General features: G+C 36.9%; 1 protein-coding gene and 1 long non-coding RNA gene across 43 annotated transcripts in view; one reads left to right on the top strand and one right to left on the bottom strand.

Moving 5' to 3' along the window:
• The window catches only part of DLG1 (discs large MAGUK scaffold protein 1), a 250,407-nt gene that overhangs the window by 103,690 nt on the left and 129,607 nt on the right, over positions 1-17,110 (top strand). For 6 of the 42 annotated variants that reach the window (XM_008266706.4, XM_002716526.5, XM_051818938.2 and 3 more), the window contains exon 1: positions 1,700-3,183. The exons of the other annotated variants lie outside the window; for them this stretch is intronic. In XM_008266706.4, the coding sequence (XP_008264928.1) occupies positions 2,950-3,183 (234 nt within the window). In that variant the 5' untranslated portion in view covers positions 1,700-2,949. Of the gene's footprint in view, positions 1-1,699; positions 3,184-17,110 lie in introns of those variants that run through there. 42 annotated transcript variants of the gene reach the window in all.
• LOC138849309 (uncharacterized) lies at positions 8,885-11,561 on the bottom strand. The gene is made up of 2 exons (XR_011387981.1): positions 10,258-11,561; positions 8,885-9,866 (listed from the first exon to the last, which is right to left on the bottom strand). It is a non-coding gene; the product is annotated as an uncharacterized lncRNA (long non-coding RNA).

Raw genomic sequence — 17,110 nt, 5'->3', positions numbered from 1 at the left:
GATTTCATTTTTTCCTTCAGTAAAGGTTATCAGTTGTCTGTCTTACCTTTTGTTTCTTTGAGAGAAAGAAGTAGAAAGATCTTGCATCTGCTGGTTCACTCCCAAATGGCCACAACAGCCGGAGCTAGGCCTATCCAAAGCCAGGAACCAAGAGCTTCTTCTGGGACCCAAGCACTTGGGCCATCTTCTACTGCTTTCCCAGGCCATAGCCGAGAGCTGGCTTGGAAGAGGAGTATTCGGAACAGGAACCGGCGCCCATATGGTGGCCAGTCCCGTCTGTCTTGTCTTTTATGCTTTCCACTTTTCATCTACGTCCAATTAGATAGGATCGATCTGTTCAGAGTTACAGATTACATGCCGTGGCCTACACAGTGCTTTTGAAAAAACATCAAAATTTCTGTGTTATCTTGGTCATGAAACATCTTACTCCAAGGGTCCCACATGGCTCTCCACCCTTGTTGGGCATGTGTCTGTATCTTAGGGAGCAATCTATAGAGACAGCATTGACATCTTTTCTTGCTGAGCCAGGATTTGCAATGGAACCTCAGAGTTTTAATTTGCCAATGTTATTTGCCAGTAGGCTGCATCTAGTTGGTACTGATATGTACATAGGTAAGCAGAACTTTGTCCACATCTGAAAAAATATCCATGGCTGAGGATGGGACTTATGATGTGCCCATATCAACTTAAAAATTGAATTTCTTAGCCATTAGTAAATTATCAAGTAATTTTTATTAATAATGCTGTTTTAAAATGACCATATGTTGTCATATATACTAGCATAGCAGTGTTTCGAGAACAGGCTTAGGAGTCTGGGTCTCAAACTTTTGATTGCTTAGGGATTTTTGTAAAGCAGAAATTCTGGGTTAGGCATTTGGTACATTGGTCAGTCTGCCATTTGAGATGCCTGCATCCAGTATCAGTAGGTAGGTTAGATCCCAGACCCATTCCCAGTTTCAGCTTCCTAGTAGTTTGCACAGTGGGAGACAGCTTAAGTGGTTGGGTCCCCTCCACCCACATGGGAGACCCAGATTGAGTTCTTCGCCCTGGGCATGTGGGGAGTAAACCACCAAGAGATTCCTCCACCATTAAATAAAAAAATAATTTCCAGGTTTCTTCTACCCCTAAAAATTCTAATGGGGAGAGGATATATCATTTTTAATTTTAAATTAGCTCCCCAATCAATTCTGAGGTTAACTACTGTATTGAGAAATACAGAGAAGATATTAGGTGTTGAGAAATGTCCATTTTGTGATCAAACAATGTAAGTTACATTGTTAGATAAAACACATCGTATTGGACTTAAATTAGAATGTTTGCCAGCCTTGATCCCTCATTTTTACAAATTATAATCTTGTAATCTTTATATTTTCTTATTTTTTAATTTGAGGGAGGGAGAGAGATATACATACAGAGGTACAGAAAGCAAGCTCCCATCCACTGATCAACTTGTCAAATGCCGACGGCAATGACAGCTAGACTAGGCCAAAACTGGGAGCCAGAAACTCAATCCAGGCCTCCTACATGGGAGGCAGAAACCCAGTTAACTAGAGCTATCACCACTGCTTCCCCAGGGTCTGCATTAGCAAGAAGCTAGAATCTGGAGCCAGAGCCAGGTATCAAACCTAGGCACACCAGTGTGGGATACCACATCTTAACCACTAAGCTAAATGGCCATCTCATATACTTGTGGTCTTTTTTTTTTTATTTTATTTAAAGATTAATTTTATTTATTTGAAAGGCAGAGTTACAGAGAGAGGCGGAAAGAGAGAGAGAAAAAAAGAGTATCTTCTGTCTGCTGGTTCACTCCCCAATTGGCCGCATTGGGTAGGGCTGAGCAGGCCGAAGTCAGGAAAGCCAGGAACTTCATCTGGGTCTCCCAAGTTGGTGTAGAGGCCCAAGCACGTGGGCCATCTTCTACTGCTTTTCCAGGCACTATAGCAGGGAGCTAGATAGGAAGTGGAATAGCCAGGACTCAAACCTGCACCCATATGGGCTGCTGGCCCCTGCATATGGCGGCTTAACCACGGTACTACAGGACTGGCCACAAACTTGTGATCTTAATATTTGTAACATACTAGAAGGATGATGCTGATAATCTTGCAGCAGTTCTTTTCTATCACAAAAGTTCCAAAAGCCTTAAGTTTGTTATGTTAATTAATCTGTGTCCAGGCTCAAATTTCAAAGTATGAAAAAATCAATGTATTACATACTCATGTTATATTACAAATGGATTTCTCTCTGTCATCAGATCCTCAGAGTTTAATGTTGATTGTGCCTTTAAAAAACTTAGAACCAGTGCTAAATAATTTAAGATCCTTCCTGATGTAGAAATTTGCATGTGAATGTCAAAGGTTCTCTTTAGTGGAATTATTTTAACATTCAGAACTATTGGCTGAAAGAATCCTCTCATATTTCTTAAATTCAGTCCATATTTATAATTTATGTAACCAGTAAAGATGCCATTGAATTTTACTACAGACAGTGATTGAAACTCGTAATTCAGGGTTTCTCCACCCCATGCATTAAATCAGGCAGCCCCAAAGGGTCTTGGTAGTCCAGTGTTTATAACATCCTTCTTTACCTGCTAATCGACCTCACTTCCTGGATTTCAGTCCGTCTAGTTATCAGCTAACAAAAGAACAGCTTTTAGTTCCTGCAGACGCTGGTGAAAAAATAATCACGAGAAAGAAATCCACCTTATGTCGTCTTTTTTATCTGCAAAAATAAACTCAGCCATCATACAGCTAACAGGTACAGAGGGAAGATACAAGCTCTTTCATAGGAAGAAATTACAGAGAAAATGAGCATCATTTCTCACGGTTTTTGTTTTCCCTGATCTACAAGTGATGATGCTGTAATTCTAGCTGCAGTTCTTACCGATCATTCACCACTCAGCAGCTGGTAGAGAAGTAAGACTGCTTGGCAACCACCTGCAGGGCTGCAGAGATGAATTACATTTTCGGAAACAACACACTTCTGTACTCTCGCGCCAGCCGAGGAGGCAATACTAGCTCTAGCCATGGCTCAGTAGGCCCAAAGCAGAAACACTGGGCAAAAAAGGGCTCATCAGATGAACTGCAAGCTGAGCCAGAACCTTCACGCTGGCAGCAGATAGTTGCATTTTTTACTCGAAGACACAGCTTTATTGACTGCATCTCGGTAGCCACCAGCTCCACCCAGGTAACATACCACTTGTTGAAATTATTTTCAATATATTTATCTGTTCACATTTGCTTTGCAAAAATGTCTTGGAATGTATTTTTTATCTAAAAAATATGCTCTGAAACCTTGGCTGCGCAGAAATATATGTTTTCAGTCCATCTATCTAGCACAAAATGGGGAACAAAAAATATTTTTTCTTATGCTCTTACGTAATGCCAAACAAAACACTTCAGATTGTGTTGAATGGCTTTTATAAAAATAAAAGGCTGTTGATACATAAACAGATGTAAACTGTAAATGTTTGTCTCCTTATTTTTAGACTGTTAAATGCTATAGAAAATGTCTGACCAAAGAAAATTCCTGTTTGTTTAGTTTTTGTGTTATTAAATAATATTAGGGAGATTGTTACAATAAGAAAATAAAAAATAATTTAATATATTTTTGTATCTTCCAGTATTTTAAGACTATATTATATATAATGTGATTGGCTAGTATTACATATACTTGTGTCTTAAAATTATGTTAAATTATGGTTCATTCAGGGGATTTAAAAATTTTTTTCATTTCTTTAAATATATATGATCATATATATGATCTATAGTTAATTTGAATTGGTAAACCTATGTGTAATTACACAGTCATGGGAAATTTTTTTTTCACATGTTCGAATCACAATTTAAAGAGATGAACAAACATTAAAAGTATCCCAAATATAAAAAAAAAAGTGTGAAGAAGTGAGTATTGATTATATAGGAAGAATAATAGAAAATAAATTTAGTAATTAAATGAAATATCTTTTGTTTGGTTTAAGAATGGTTTGGGGATGTTCATATTTTAAAATATATTTTTAACAGAAACTCATCCAACTTTAGTAAAAATAAAAGGATGAGAATTAGTCTAATTTGAAAACAGAGTGCTTTTGTCTTTGGTCATCAATAATATTTAAATAAGCAAAATATGTATATACATATTTCTTAAGGCCTTTTTAAAATAAATTTCTTTAAACCTGTCTTTTTTGGTTTATTTAATAATTAGCAGCAGCACAGTAAAAATAAATTGTAACTGTCATAGCTTCTTTATTATTTTTGATACAAAATTATCTTTTAATAATTAATTTTCAAATAATATCAACTTTCTTAGGAAATTACTTGTTTTTTTATGTATTTGAGAGAAATACTGTGGTAGAGATTATTTTCATATTAGCACTGAGGTTGTTTATAGTCAAAACTTAATGAGGGGCAATGATTGATTTCATTCTTAAATTGAATTTAACTAGACTTTGGATCCTTTTTTGATATATGTAATTGTAATCAAAGACTGAAGGTTAGTGTTGTTATCTGTATTTAATGATATTTTCTGTTATCAAGAAAGACGACATTACATCTATATGTGTTTATATATAGCTTACATAAATATATACACTATACCATGAGTATAATATATACACATACAGCCATTGATATGTCTGTACTTCATCTTAAAAGGGGCATACAAATGAAATAACATTGAAAATAGTTCACATATAAAACTGTTAGAGCCACAGAATTAGAGTTGGAATATCATATTACATAAAATAGAAATGTGAGCTCTATTTACAGTTGATCCTACAAAACCACTTAAAATTTTGTCTTCCACCCCACTTTGAGTCAGATAATTTCTATATACTGATAAATATTAGTTTTTTTCTTTCAGACCTCTTTCCTGATAATAATCTTTTTCATTACCTTTACAGTTCACCTCTAAAAGTATGGACATTAGGTCAGAAGTTTTAGCTTCTCTTTTTTTCCTGCTCTGGAGTTCTAACATTTCATTTTATGCATTTTTCTAACTGATGAATTGACTAGTTTACATATCCAAGTTTTTTTAAATAACTCACTAATGTTCATTTTATAGTATAGGATATAATGAGACTGAGAATGACATATATGGATCTTAATTAATGCTGAAATACAGTTTTCTGTTTCTTTGACTGACTTACAGCTGGCAGTTCTGTTTTGTAGTACCAGAGATACTTGTGTATTGTTATAAATAAAGTAGATTAATGAATTATCATAATTTATTGAGCATATACTACATACTTATGAATATGATAGTGTGATAGTGTTTTGTACTGTCATAACAGAAGTCTCCTATTTCAGTGTTGACAGAAATACTCTTTTCTAAGATTTGATAGGAAAATTAACCTTTAATGTAATTCATTATAACTAGATCACATGACACTTTTAGCAGACTGAAAAAATGTTATTAAATCAAGTTTATTAATATGAAAATATTTACTCTGATGTAATATCCTTCCAGATACCCATTGTAAGTAAATAAAAAGAAAATTTACTCACCTTACTGATTAATATTAAATTGCATGTCTGGAGGTATTCAGTTCATAGAACTAAGATTATTGCCAGGTTCTGCTGTAATCTGTAATGTAGTAGAAAGTCTTTACTGTTTTTCGGCATGATAAGGAAACCAAATTATTATAAACTTATGCAAGACATTCAGCTTCTTCTAGGTGATGCTCCATAAGTATTTATAGAATTAATTTTTTTTTCAGCCACCTTGACTGTTGTTCTTTCATGGCCTTCTAAAATCGGGTACCTAATCTAATGCCTCTTAGATACCTGTATTTATCGAATCTGTTCTCACAAATGCCTTTTTTTCCACAGGATCATGTCTCTTCTTTGACTTCCCTTCTCCTCCCCTCCATTCTTCTTACTACTCCCAAGCCATATAAATCCACGCTCATGTGATTTCTTCACCCCTTTCAGTTCCCCATCCAGTAGTATAAGTATACATCCAGATGTATAAGTATATACATCATAAGCTTTGTCTCTTAATTTTTATCATTTGATTGTATCGCACAATTTTACATGTGGCTTTTTGGGGATGTTTGTTAACATTAGTTCCTTGTAAATTTACTTCCTTTGGCATAAGTTTTTCTATTTTGGGCTTCATACCACTTACGTCTTTAATTTTTAACATAAATATAGTACAGAAAAAGTAGCCTGTGCATTGTCACGCTCTTCTTGATTCCTCATCTCTGCATCCCTCCCATTTTTATTTTAGGATCACTTGATACCAAATAGCCCTGTACTATAAAATGTACTCAAATCCCTAAAGTAGATCATTATAAATATGCAAAACATTTCTCCTAAAACTATTAACATGCCAAATTAAACTGAAAGTAACAATTCTTTATTCCTAGGATAGCATGGAACAGACACAGAGATTTGTCAGAACTGAAGTAGAATTGGTAATATTTTCATAAAAGCAAATATTAGCTATATGAGTTGAATAATTTGCTTAGAAGAATAATCCTAACTTAAAATACAGGAAAACTTTGTTCAAATACCTGTATGGAAAAACAGAGGTTCATATAGGTTAACAGTAGGTTAATTTGTATTATAAAAAGAATACTATTTGTCTCAAACAGATTTTGAATTACAAAGGATTTAATTTTTAGAGATATGCATTGGATATTTTTTGTCCCCCAAATGGAGTCAGTAATAGAATTAATCTCATTAAATGACTTAATATTTATCATTTAATATAAATGATTTGATAATATATAGCTTACTTGGAATTGTACGTAGCACATAGTAAGTGCTACATTAGAAATAGGTGCAGCCATTACTTATTTTTGAATTCCCTATCTCCTGAACTCTCTGGACAAATTAAAATACAGGAATTACAGAACCTACGGTGATATAGTACATTCAAGTATTTAATAAATGTTGTTTACAGGATAAGTTAACTTTAAGTACAAGCTGTCCAGTTTTTTAAGAACCACAGATCTGGGGCCAGTGAGTCCCGGCTGTTCCACTTCCGATGCATCTCTTTGTTAACGTGGCTGGGAATGCAGTAGAAAATGACTGAAGTGTTTGGGCCCCTGCATCCTAATGGGAGACCTGGAAGAAGCTCCAGGCTCCTGGCTTCAGATTGTCACAGCTCTGGCTGTTGCAGCCATTTGGGGAGTGAACCAACGGATGAAAGACCTGCCTCTGCCTCTGCCTCTGCCTCTCTGTAACTCTGCCTTTCAAATAAATAAAAATAAATCTTTTTTTTTTTTTTTTTTTTTAAAGAACCACAGATCTGAACGCCTTTAATTGAGGGATTTAAGGGCCAGGTGCCAGACAGCCCTCAAATTATTGATGGGACCAAGTCCCTAACCTTGTTGCCGCTCCCAACATTGCCTGCTGCAAATTGCCAACAACTAGTCATCAGTAGATAATTAAATTGAACTGATTACCCACTCCATTCCAAGCTTCCTCAAATGTATCAGGAATATCCTTAGATTTTACACTCCCTTTTAGCCTCAGTTACCACAGAAAGAGCAGACTTTCCAGGTCACTCTCACTCATTTCGCTACCCCTTTGTTCCTGTGGTATATCCCTTATCTGCTTTAAACTCCCATTTACCCATAACCACATAAACCTCTTCAGTCTGTCCTTTGGGACTTCTAATTTGTCATCATCAAAATCTCCTTTATGCATATCCTCTCCTATGATGGTTCATCTCACCTGCCTTTCTCTCTTAGAAACCTGGCATTCTTCTAAGAAAAAACCATGACACCCCCCCACACACACACACACAGACCCGCATCCCTCACAAAAAGTGAAACTGCCACACCACATGTACCATGAGACCAACAGATGGAATTGGTGTCTGTCTTTGCTTATCATCGGTATTTTGGGATTATTGTATCTCTTTCTTTTTAAAACTTTTTTTTTTCATCAGGCAGTATTTTCTAATTCCCCTCCTTTTCTAGTCATCTGCATCTCTCCCAGTCACTCTTAGTAATTACTAATTGATGGTTTAAGAACCTGTTTTGCTATCTTTCCTCTGTTCACTATTCTTGAAATCATCCTTAGTGATTTTCAGTTCTTTGATCCATCCATACAAAATTTTTGACTTCTCACTTCTTTGATATTCTTACCCTAAGGGATCTTGATTTTTCTTTCACTTGAGTAATCCACTCTCTCATTACCATCAAATATACTACAAAAGTAGTTTCTGTTTGCTGTTGCCAACATTTCAAACTGACCAGCATTTCCTTTCTTTTCAGCTCCTTTCCTGTAGTACTCCCACAATGATAATTTTTTTTAAATCCTCTTAAGATTTTGAATCCACCTCTTCATTATCTATCATGCTTTTGTTTGTTGTCACAAACCCCCTTGCCTTGATCAGATTCCATGGTTCATGATCTAAACAGTGCCTTTAATTGCATTGGTGAGATCTAACCTTGGATAATTACAACTCTACATCCTACACAACTCCTAGAATGACATTAAACTTTCGATACCTGTTTCTTGAGTCTCTATCTCCATAATCTTGCTTTGTCTTACAGCCTGTTGAAACAGAGGAACCATCTGTGTTTCTAAAATTCATCCTTCACTTCTGTACTAAGTGATAGTCCCTTTGACTATTCAAGGACTTCTGAAACTCTTGCTTGTCTTCATTGTATCATCTGTCTTTTCCTCTATCCTGAAGGATTCCCATCAGGATACATTTCGGCTGTAATACATTTCATTAAAACAAGTAACTGCCCCCCAAAGCCCCCATTGTATTAAATTACCTTTTGTGATAAATTATCAAATCCAATAATGAATTCTCAGTGTTTGTTTTAATTGATTTAAGACAGTTGATTACTCCTTTGACTCCTGGGTGCTGCCCTTCTGATACTCTACTAAGCTCAGTTCTCTTTATAGTAATCTCCTTTTTCCTACTGCTAAATGGTAGAGTGTCTTTAGGTTCAGTCCTTGAACTTCTCTTATGGTACTCACATTTCAGGTACTCTCATCCAATCCTGTGCTTTCAAATACCATTTAGCTCAGAGCAAATCCCTTTCTATTCAGTATCTCCACTTGGTTTAAGTGTCTGACAGTTAACATAAAGAGACTTTATAATTTTATTTCAGTCATCTTCATTCAGTGTACCAAACCACCATCGTAATCACTTTCTATTCCTTTTGTCTTTGCTCCATATCCAGTATAATAACATATTGTTCAGGGTATATTTATAGTCTGACCATCTCAACACTTCACAAGTACTGATTCAGTTAATTGTTTACCTCAACTGTAGCAGCAGACCCTGCCTCCTTTCTTACTTTCCCATAAGGTAGCATCCCTTCTCCCCAAGCATTAGTCTGTCTTCTTACCTTTCTTATTCTTCATAGCACTCAGTACTACCTGATTCTCTATTATATGTTTTTTACCCATTTCCTCCATTTCTTTGAAAATTTTACAGCCGGGACCAGCACAGTGGCATAGTAAGTTAAGCCTCTGCCGGCAATGCTGGCATCCCATTTGGGCGCTGGTTCAAGTCCCAGCTGTTCCACTTCCTAGCTGGCTCTCTGTTGGTGACCTGGGAAAGAAATGGAAGCTGATCTGAGCACCCATGTGGGAGACCCAGAGGAAGCTCCTGGCTCCTGGCTTTTGATCCACCCAGCTCTGACCATTGCAGCCACCTGGGAAAAGAAAGACCTCTTTCTCTGTGCCCCCCTCTCTATATAACTCTGCCTCACAAATAAGTAAGTAATCTTTAAAAAAAAAAAGTTTTACTTTTGTGTATAAAATACTCAAAACTATGCTTAAATGATACTTAAAGAACTAGTACAATAGATCTAGCTTGAGAAAAACATGCAAATAAAGGTTAGATAAGAAGTAATTTTATGTAAGCTTTCAAAAACTTATTTGAAAGTAAGACTACTTAGGCCGGCGCCGCGGCTCACTAGGCTAATCCTCCGCCTTGCGGCGCCGGCACACCGGGTTCTAGTCCCGGTCGGGGCGCCGGATTCTGTCCCGGTTGCCCCTCTTCCAGGCCAGCCCTCTGCTGTGGCCAGGGAGTGCAGTGGAGGATGGCCCAGGTGCTTGGGCCCTGCACCCCATGGGAGACCAGGAAAAGCACCTGGCTCCTGGCTCCTGCCATCGGATCAGCGCGGTGCGCCGGCCGCAGCGCGCCGGCCGCGGCGGCCATTGGAGGGTGAACCAACGGCAAAGGAAGACCTTTCTCTCTGTCTCTCTCTCTCACTGTCCACTCTGCCTGTCAAAAAAAAAAAAAAAAAAAAAAAAAAAAAAAAAAAAAAGAAAGTAAGACTACTCCCATCTGCTCTTTCACTCCCTTAATGCCTACAATAGCTGGGAGCTTAGGTGGAGCCAATGAAATCCAGGTCTCCTGTGGATGGCCGGAAGTCAGTTATTTGAACCAGCACTGAGATTTCCTAGGATTGAAAATGGTAGAATGCTAGAGTCAGGAACTGGAGCTGGAAATCAAACCCAAGTACTCCAATATGGAATGTAGGCATCTTAACTGCTAGACAGAATGCCAGCTTCATCTGGCAGTTGGATTCCTTGATATTTACTGAAATGTATTAAAATCTTAGGTCCCCACAAAATCCCACCAGTCTTGTTCATAATTGCTGAACTCTGAAAACAGCCAACGTGTTCCTCAGTAGGTGAATGGAAATAAAGTGTACATTCAGACAGATTATTACTGAATGCTGGAATAAGCTATGAAGCCACAGAAAGATATGGAAGAATATCAAATGCATATTAATAAGTGAAAGAAACAAATCTGGAAAGGCTACATACTGTATAATTCCAACTTTATGACATTCTGGGAAAGACATACTATGAAGACAGTAAAAAAAGTACAATGATTGCCACAGTTTAGAGAGGCATTAGGTAGAATAGGTAGTCTAGAGGATTTGGGGGACAGTGCAGTTATTCTGCATGATACAATAGTGAAGGATGCATGTCATTATAGTAAAAACCACTTGAATTTGCAACACCAAGAATGAACCCTACTGTAAAGTATCACTTTGAGTGATAATGATATATTAGTATAGGTTGATTGATTGTAACAAATATAGCCACTCTGGCGCAGGGATGTTGATAATTGGTGGGCTGGGGGTGGGGCATATGGGAGCTTGAGGTACTTGCCATTCAGTTTTGCTGTGAACCTGAAACCATTTTTTTTTTTTCTGCAAAGGCTTATTTTATTTGAAAGGCAAAGTTAAATGGGGAGAGAGAGATCTTCCTTCTTCCATCTTCCATCTTCCATCTTCCATCTGCTGCTTTACTCCCCAAGTGGTTGCAAAGGCTGTGGCTGTGGCTGTGCTGTGGCTGTGGCTGTGGCTGTGGCTGGACCAGGCTGAAGCCAGAAGCTAGCAACTTCATTCGAGTCTCCCATGTGGGTGGAGGAGCCCAAAGACTTGAGCCATCTTCTGCTGCTTTCCTAAGTGCATTAACAGGGAGCTGGATTGGTAGTGGAGCAGCCGGGACTCGAACCTGCACAAATATGGGATGCAGGTCTCCCAAGCGGCAGCTTAACCCAGTACACCACAATGTCAGCCCACTGAAACTGCTCTTTAAAAAAAAAAAAAAAAAAAAAAAAAAAAAAAGTCTGTTAACAAAAGTACAAAACTGGTATCAATGTAAATTAAATTAGCTTAAATTGAAGAACTGAGTAAGAGAAATTTGTTACATGATCTCTTTATAGATAGGACATGGATCCATTTTGTAGTTTCTATATAGTGCCTTGAATGCTAGCAGTTCCATCTGTCAAGGACAAACAGGCAAAATGAAATTTACAGACTGCAAAATTATATATTTTAACATATTCAACAAGCTTAAAGCAGTGTGTTAATGACTGTACTGAAATATTACTGACCCATATACCCATAAGGATTAGACAGGAACTACAGCCTTCATTTTTTGCCCTTTATTTATTTTAAAGCAGTGTTTCCTTTCACAAGATTTTTATTTCATACTGCTTATTGCAACTGTAATTCAATAGTTAATTGATAAATGCTTTTGTTCAGTGTCAGCTGCTAAACGCTAAACTTCACAAGTGCTGGCACTACAAGGTGTGGGCTTTTGTGAGTCTAGCTTGGAAAATACACTTGATAAATATTTACTGACTGAATAATCAAACATTATTCAATTATTTATTTTCACTTAATCTGATGATGACTATGAGGAAGTTTAATTTTCTGAATATGAATTAGCCACCATAAATTACCCAAGCCATTTTAATGTAGAAATATGGCTTAAAAATATGCAAACCACCACTTGTGACACTAGCATGCCATGGTAGAATGCTGCTTCAAGTCCCGGCTGTCCACTTCCAGTCGGCTTTGTGCTAATGTGTCTAGGAAGCTAGCAGAACATTACATGAGTTTTTGGGCGCCTGCCACCTTGTAGGATGGAGTTCTGGGTTCCTGGCTTTGGCCTGACCTGGGCTCAGTTGTTGCAACCATTTTGGGAATGAACCAGTGTTTCAAGATCAGTATCTCTCCCCCATCCCCACTCCCCGTAAGTAAGTAAATACATACATAAATCTTTTAAGAAAATGTGTGCATCTACGTTGTAGCAGTTTGTAAGATAATGTATATTTCAGAAGTAATTCAAAACGCTATGAAAAATTTGCAAGGATATATTCTTACGTCTTATGAAAAGCTTAAATTCTTATTAAAGTTTTGCTTAGCAATTTTTAAAAAACATTTTTTGCTATATTTTTGTAATTCCTCACACTGTTATTTGGGTAACATTTTCAGTCCTCTATTTTTATATTAGGTTTTAGATTTAAAGAATAGTAGCCTACAGTAGAGGCCAGCGTTTGGCCTAGCAGTTAAAGTGCTGGTTTAAGACTCCCACGTCCCACATTGAAGTGCCTGGGTTTGATGCCCAGCTCCCAACTCCTAATTCCAGCCTCCTACTAATGTGCACATTGAGAGGCATCAGGTGATGGCTCAAGTAGTTGGGGCCATGCCACCCACATGGGAGACTTGGATGAAATTCCGAACTCCTGACTCAGCCCCAGATAATGTGGGCATTTGTGGAGTGAACCACCAGATGGAAGGGAGAGGCTCACTTTCTTCCCCATCTGTCAAATAATGATAGATGGATGGATGGATGGATGGATGGATGGATGGATGGATGATGGGTAGATATTTGCTTCTGAGATAATAATTATGGCACAAATATAACTCATTTGGTTCAAATATAGTTTTTTTAATACACTGGTTTATATTGAAGTTAGCTGCTTGCAGTGAGAGTGGCAAAAGGACATCTGAATGAAATAAATTATTTCAGCCACAAAAAAACAACCTTTTTGAACATGCTAGACTCCTCCCAAGCATAGTTTTTATCAATCTGTGCTATATTTTATCTTTGCACATTCAAGATTTGCAGGGTTTTTTTCCCTCTGGTTTCTCTCTTACTCTTAATTAGCTACTTTGATGTTTAATCAGAGAAACATGCCTCATTATAGCATAGTAGATCTTAAAGGATCAAAGAACGTGTATTAAGAATATTAATTATGCCTTATAAGAACAAAATACAGTTTTTACTGACCCAACAGTGTCATGAGCGTACTTTTCCTTGTCATCTAAGATTCTGACACTGGAAGATTTGCCAATTCATACGTCTTGCTTTCCTTGAAAATATAATAATACTTCAAGACCTGATTGAACATTTATGTATATTCTAAGCTCAGTATAGCTGCTCATGTGACCTGTTAATGTAATATACAGGTATTGTTACCCAGTAGTAAGGTTTTAGTTATTTGGAGTTTCATCTTGTGTTTTGAAATGATTCTAAAAATAGTTTAGTGAGGAAAAAAATTCTTAATGTTTTTAGATAGCCTTGCAAATCTTTTATGCCTGGGTAAAACTGATAAAAGAGATACTCTTAGTGGCTGTTGTGGGTATTATTGTTAATAATCAATCACTTCTAATTTCTCAGACTTCAGAATATACCAGCTCTATGTTCAAAACTCTATCTTGATTTGACTACTGATGTCCATTTTCCCAATTAACCACCGTAATCAGCATAAGCCACTAATTGCCTCAGCCAGAGTACCACCATAGCTTCCTGGTTGTCTCTTCTATCTTCCTATATCAGTTAGGATTCATACATACATAATTAAACCAATTTAGCTATTTTAAACAGAAAAGGATTTAGTAAAGGTAGTAGGCTCACTCAATATACATTTACTGATAAATGAATAGAAGGGAGAATAGTATGTGGTCATAAATGTGGATATGCGTGGCTGTACCTGATGTGCCAATTTTATGAAGATCTCTTGTGTTTAAATGCTGGTTTCATAATTTTAAATCTTAAACTAGATGTAAAACAAAGCTATAAGGAAAAATAAGAATCCTTAAAAACAAATCATTTTAAATATTTTTCAGTCATGAATTTGAAACTGATCTTTTCTTTTAAAATATGTACAATCTGTCCAGTTATTTTACAGAAATTTACATTTTTTGCAGTGTTCCTTGAGCTGGTGTTAATATTATAGCCTCTGTTGTCATGGAAACAAGTCTCTGAAGGCAGCCTCAGAGACTAATGATTCCATGGTGTTGCTATGGATAGAAACAACTGAGAGGGTTGCTCGTCACATGGTCAAGATTTTTAAAAAACAACAACAAAAAAACTCTTTGGAGCTAATCTTATTGAGTGATGCAAATGGAGCAGGACAAGGATGGTGGCATAATAGACCTAATTGTCTAATTAGTGAAAGGGTTATATAAGACTCTTTACATTTAAAATGCTATTCCTTTTCTGCAGTAACCCAAATGGTTGCTGTATATTGCTGCCTTCCTTTTTATATTAGAATCTTAAGCTTGACATTTTCCAATTTGGAATCTCTTTAAACAATTCCCCAGAATTTTGCCATGCTCCCAATCCTGTGCTTAAGGGATCCTCTTACCTTTTAATTTTACTCTTTCAGTTCTGATAATCAATTTTGTTCCTTGTCAGTCAACCTTCATTTAATTATTATTTGTTTAGAACTGTATTTTTAAGTGAACTTAATGAATTATTTCACTGGCCTAAAATTTTTTGTTACTAGAATTGCTTATCATTTGTGGAATGGAAATTACGTGTGTGGCTATATTATTTGTTTTTTCAGTATTTGCCTTAAGGAAGAGGCAAATGGTCTTCTACATAGTACTTGCTCAGTGCCTTATTGAGAGTGGGATGGGTTAAGATGATCTGAGTTGATTTAGAGATTTATTTAGGCCGGCGCCATGGCTCACTAGGCTAATCCTCCGCCTGCGGCGCCGGCACACCGGGTTCTAGTCCCGGTAGGGGCGCCGGATTCTGTCCCGGTTGCCCCTCTTCCAGGCCAGCTCTCTGCTGTGGCCAGGGAGTGCAGTGGAGGATGGCCCAAGTCCTTGGGCCCTGCACCCCATGGGAGACCAGGATAAGTACCTGGCTCCTGCCATCGGATCAGCATGGTGTGCCGGCCGCAGCATGCTGGCCGCGGCAGCCATTGGAGGGTGAACCAACGGCAAAGGAAGACCTTTCTCTCACTGTCCACTCTGCCTGTCAAAAAAAAAAAAAAAAAAATTTGTTTAAATAGTATTCAGATTCTGATCTAAAGAAGATAGATACTGGAAGAAGCTCAGAGACAAAAGGTTGCAGTGGGCTTTAAATGTAAACATTAAAGAATTTATAGTTTATTATAAAAATAAATTTACCGCTATTGTTATATAGTCTTACAACAACCAGAACAAAACAAAAACAATAAGGCATAAAGAAACTTTTAGAGGTGATGGATATGTTTATTACGTAGATTGAGATAATGTCTTCAGGAGTATACACATGTGTCCAAACTCATCACATTGTATATATAACATGTACAGGTTTTTATATCAAATTTTTCCTCAAGCTATTTTATTAAATAAAAGTGAAGTTAAAATTTTTTAGACTTTCCTGACTATAACACTTTTGATGACTATGGTCAGTTATTGTATTGTATATCACTCAGTTTGGATGTGTCTGAGTTTAATAATTGGATTTAAATTACATGTTATTGATAGGAGTATCAGAAAAGTGGTGTGTTCTTATTACATCTTGTGTGGAACAAGGTTTTAATCTATCCCATTACTGGTGATATTAATGTTGATCAATTAAAATGGTATCTCCTTGGTATCTCCATGGTAATGAATAAGTGTTTTGATGGGATATTTTGTGTGTGTGTGTGTGTGTGTGTGTGTTTATCCACCTTATTCAAACATTTGTCAAAGAAACAAAAATATAGAGGCAAATCTCTAATAAAGGGATTTTTATTGGGAAATAAAAACTAGGATTGCAACCAGGGTCTCATATACACTGAATAGTGTGGCCTCTGCCATGTATGGAGAACAGAGAAAAGGTTGGGAGTTTTATTAGAACTGAGAGATCTATCTATACAAGTTATTTTGTGTTCTGTGCTTGTAGGAGCTGGCAACCTCTGATTGGCAAGCAGTGATAGTTACTATGTGATGTCATAGTTGGCAGTTCTTTCATTAGTTGTTAAGTAAACGTAATCTTCAATAAGCTTAAAGATAGAGCAGAATGTTGGATTGAATCAGTTCTGTGAGATAGGTCATGAAGTCCATGACTTGAATGTCACCCCTCCCCCTTTTTTGGTCCTTTCCACTTAACTCCATTTTCATGAAGTGCAACAGGAATTACTCCCATTTTGTAAAATAAATTTTCGCATGTTTATTCCACTGGAAAGAAATAAAAGTTTCACTCAGCAGCAGGAGGATCTTTGAACATCTATTGCCATTTTTTGAATGAGTTATTTCTGTGATAGTTGCCAAATGATAAATTTGCAATTCTATCATTCCTTCTATATTTTTAGTTGCCATTCTGTTGAAAGGAAATGTTTTCTCTCCTATTTATTTATATCAGAATGGACTCCTATATTCCTATTTATCAATGTTTTATACCACTATTACCATTATTTGAGTCTCAGATGCTACAAATCTGCCCAGTGGCAGCCCTTCAAGCTGACTTCTGCGTCCTTGGTCATTCTCCTCATCATTCTTCAAGCACTTCACTTCCTGGCACAGTGAGATGTCTACACTCATTACAGTGGTTGAGCTGCCATTTATCCAGGACTTTTTTTTTTAATTGAATACTGAGTATTTATTAGTTTGGATGCAGGTGCTATA

The sequence above is a fragment of the Oryctolagus cuniculus genome, chromosome 4, assembly GCF_964237555.1.
Source record: "Oryctolagus cuniculus chromosome 4, mOryCun1.1, whole genome shotgun sequence".
Lineage (NCBI taxonomy): Eukaryota > Metazoa > Chordata > Mammalia > Lagomorpha > Leporidae > Oryctolagus > Oryctolagus cuniculus.
Note: the sequence above shows the minus strand (reverse complement) of the source record. Positions and strands in the feature narration are given on the sequence as shown.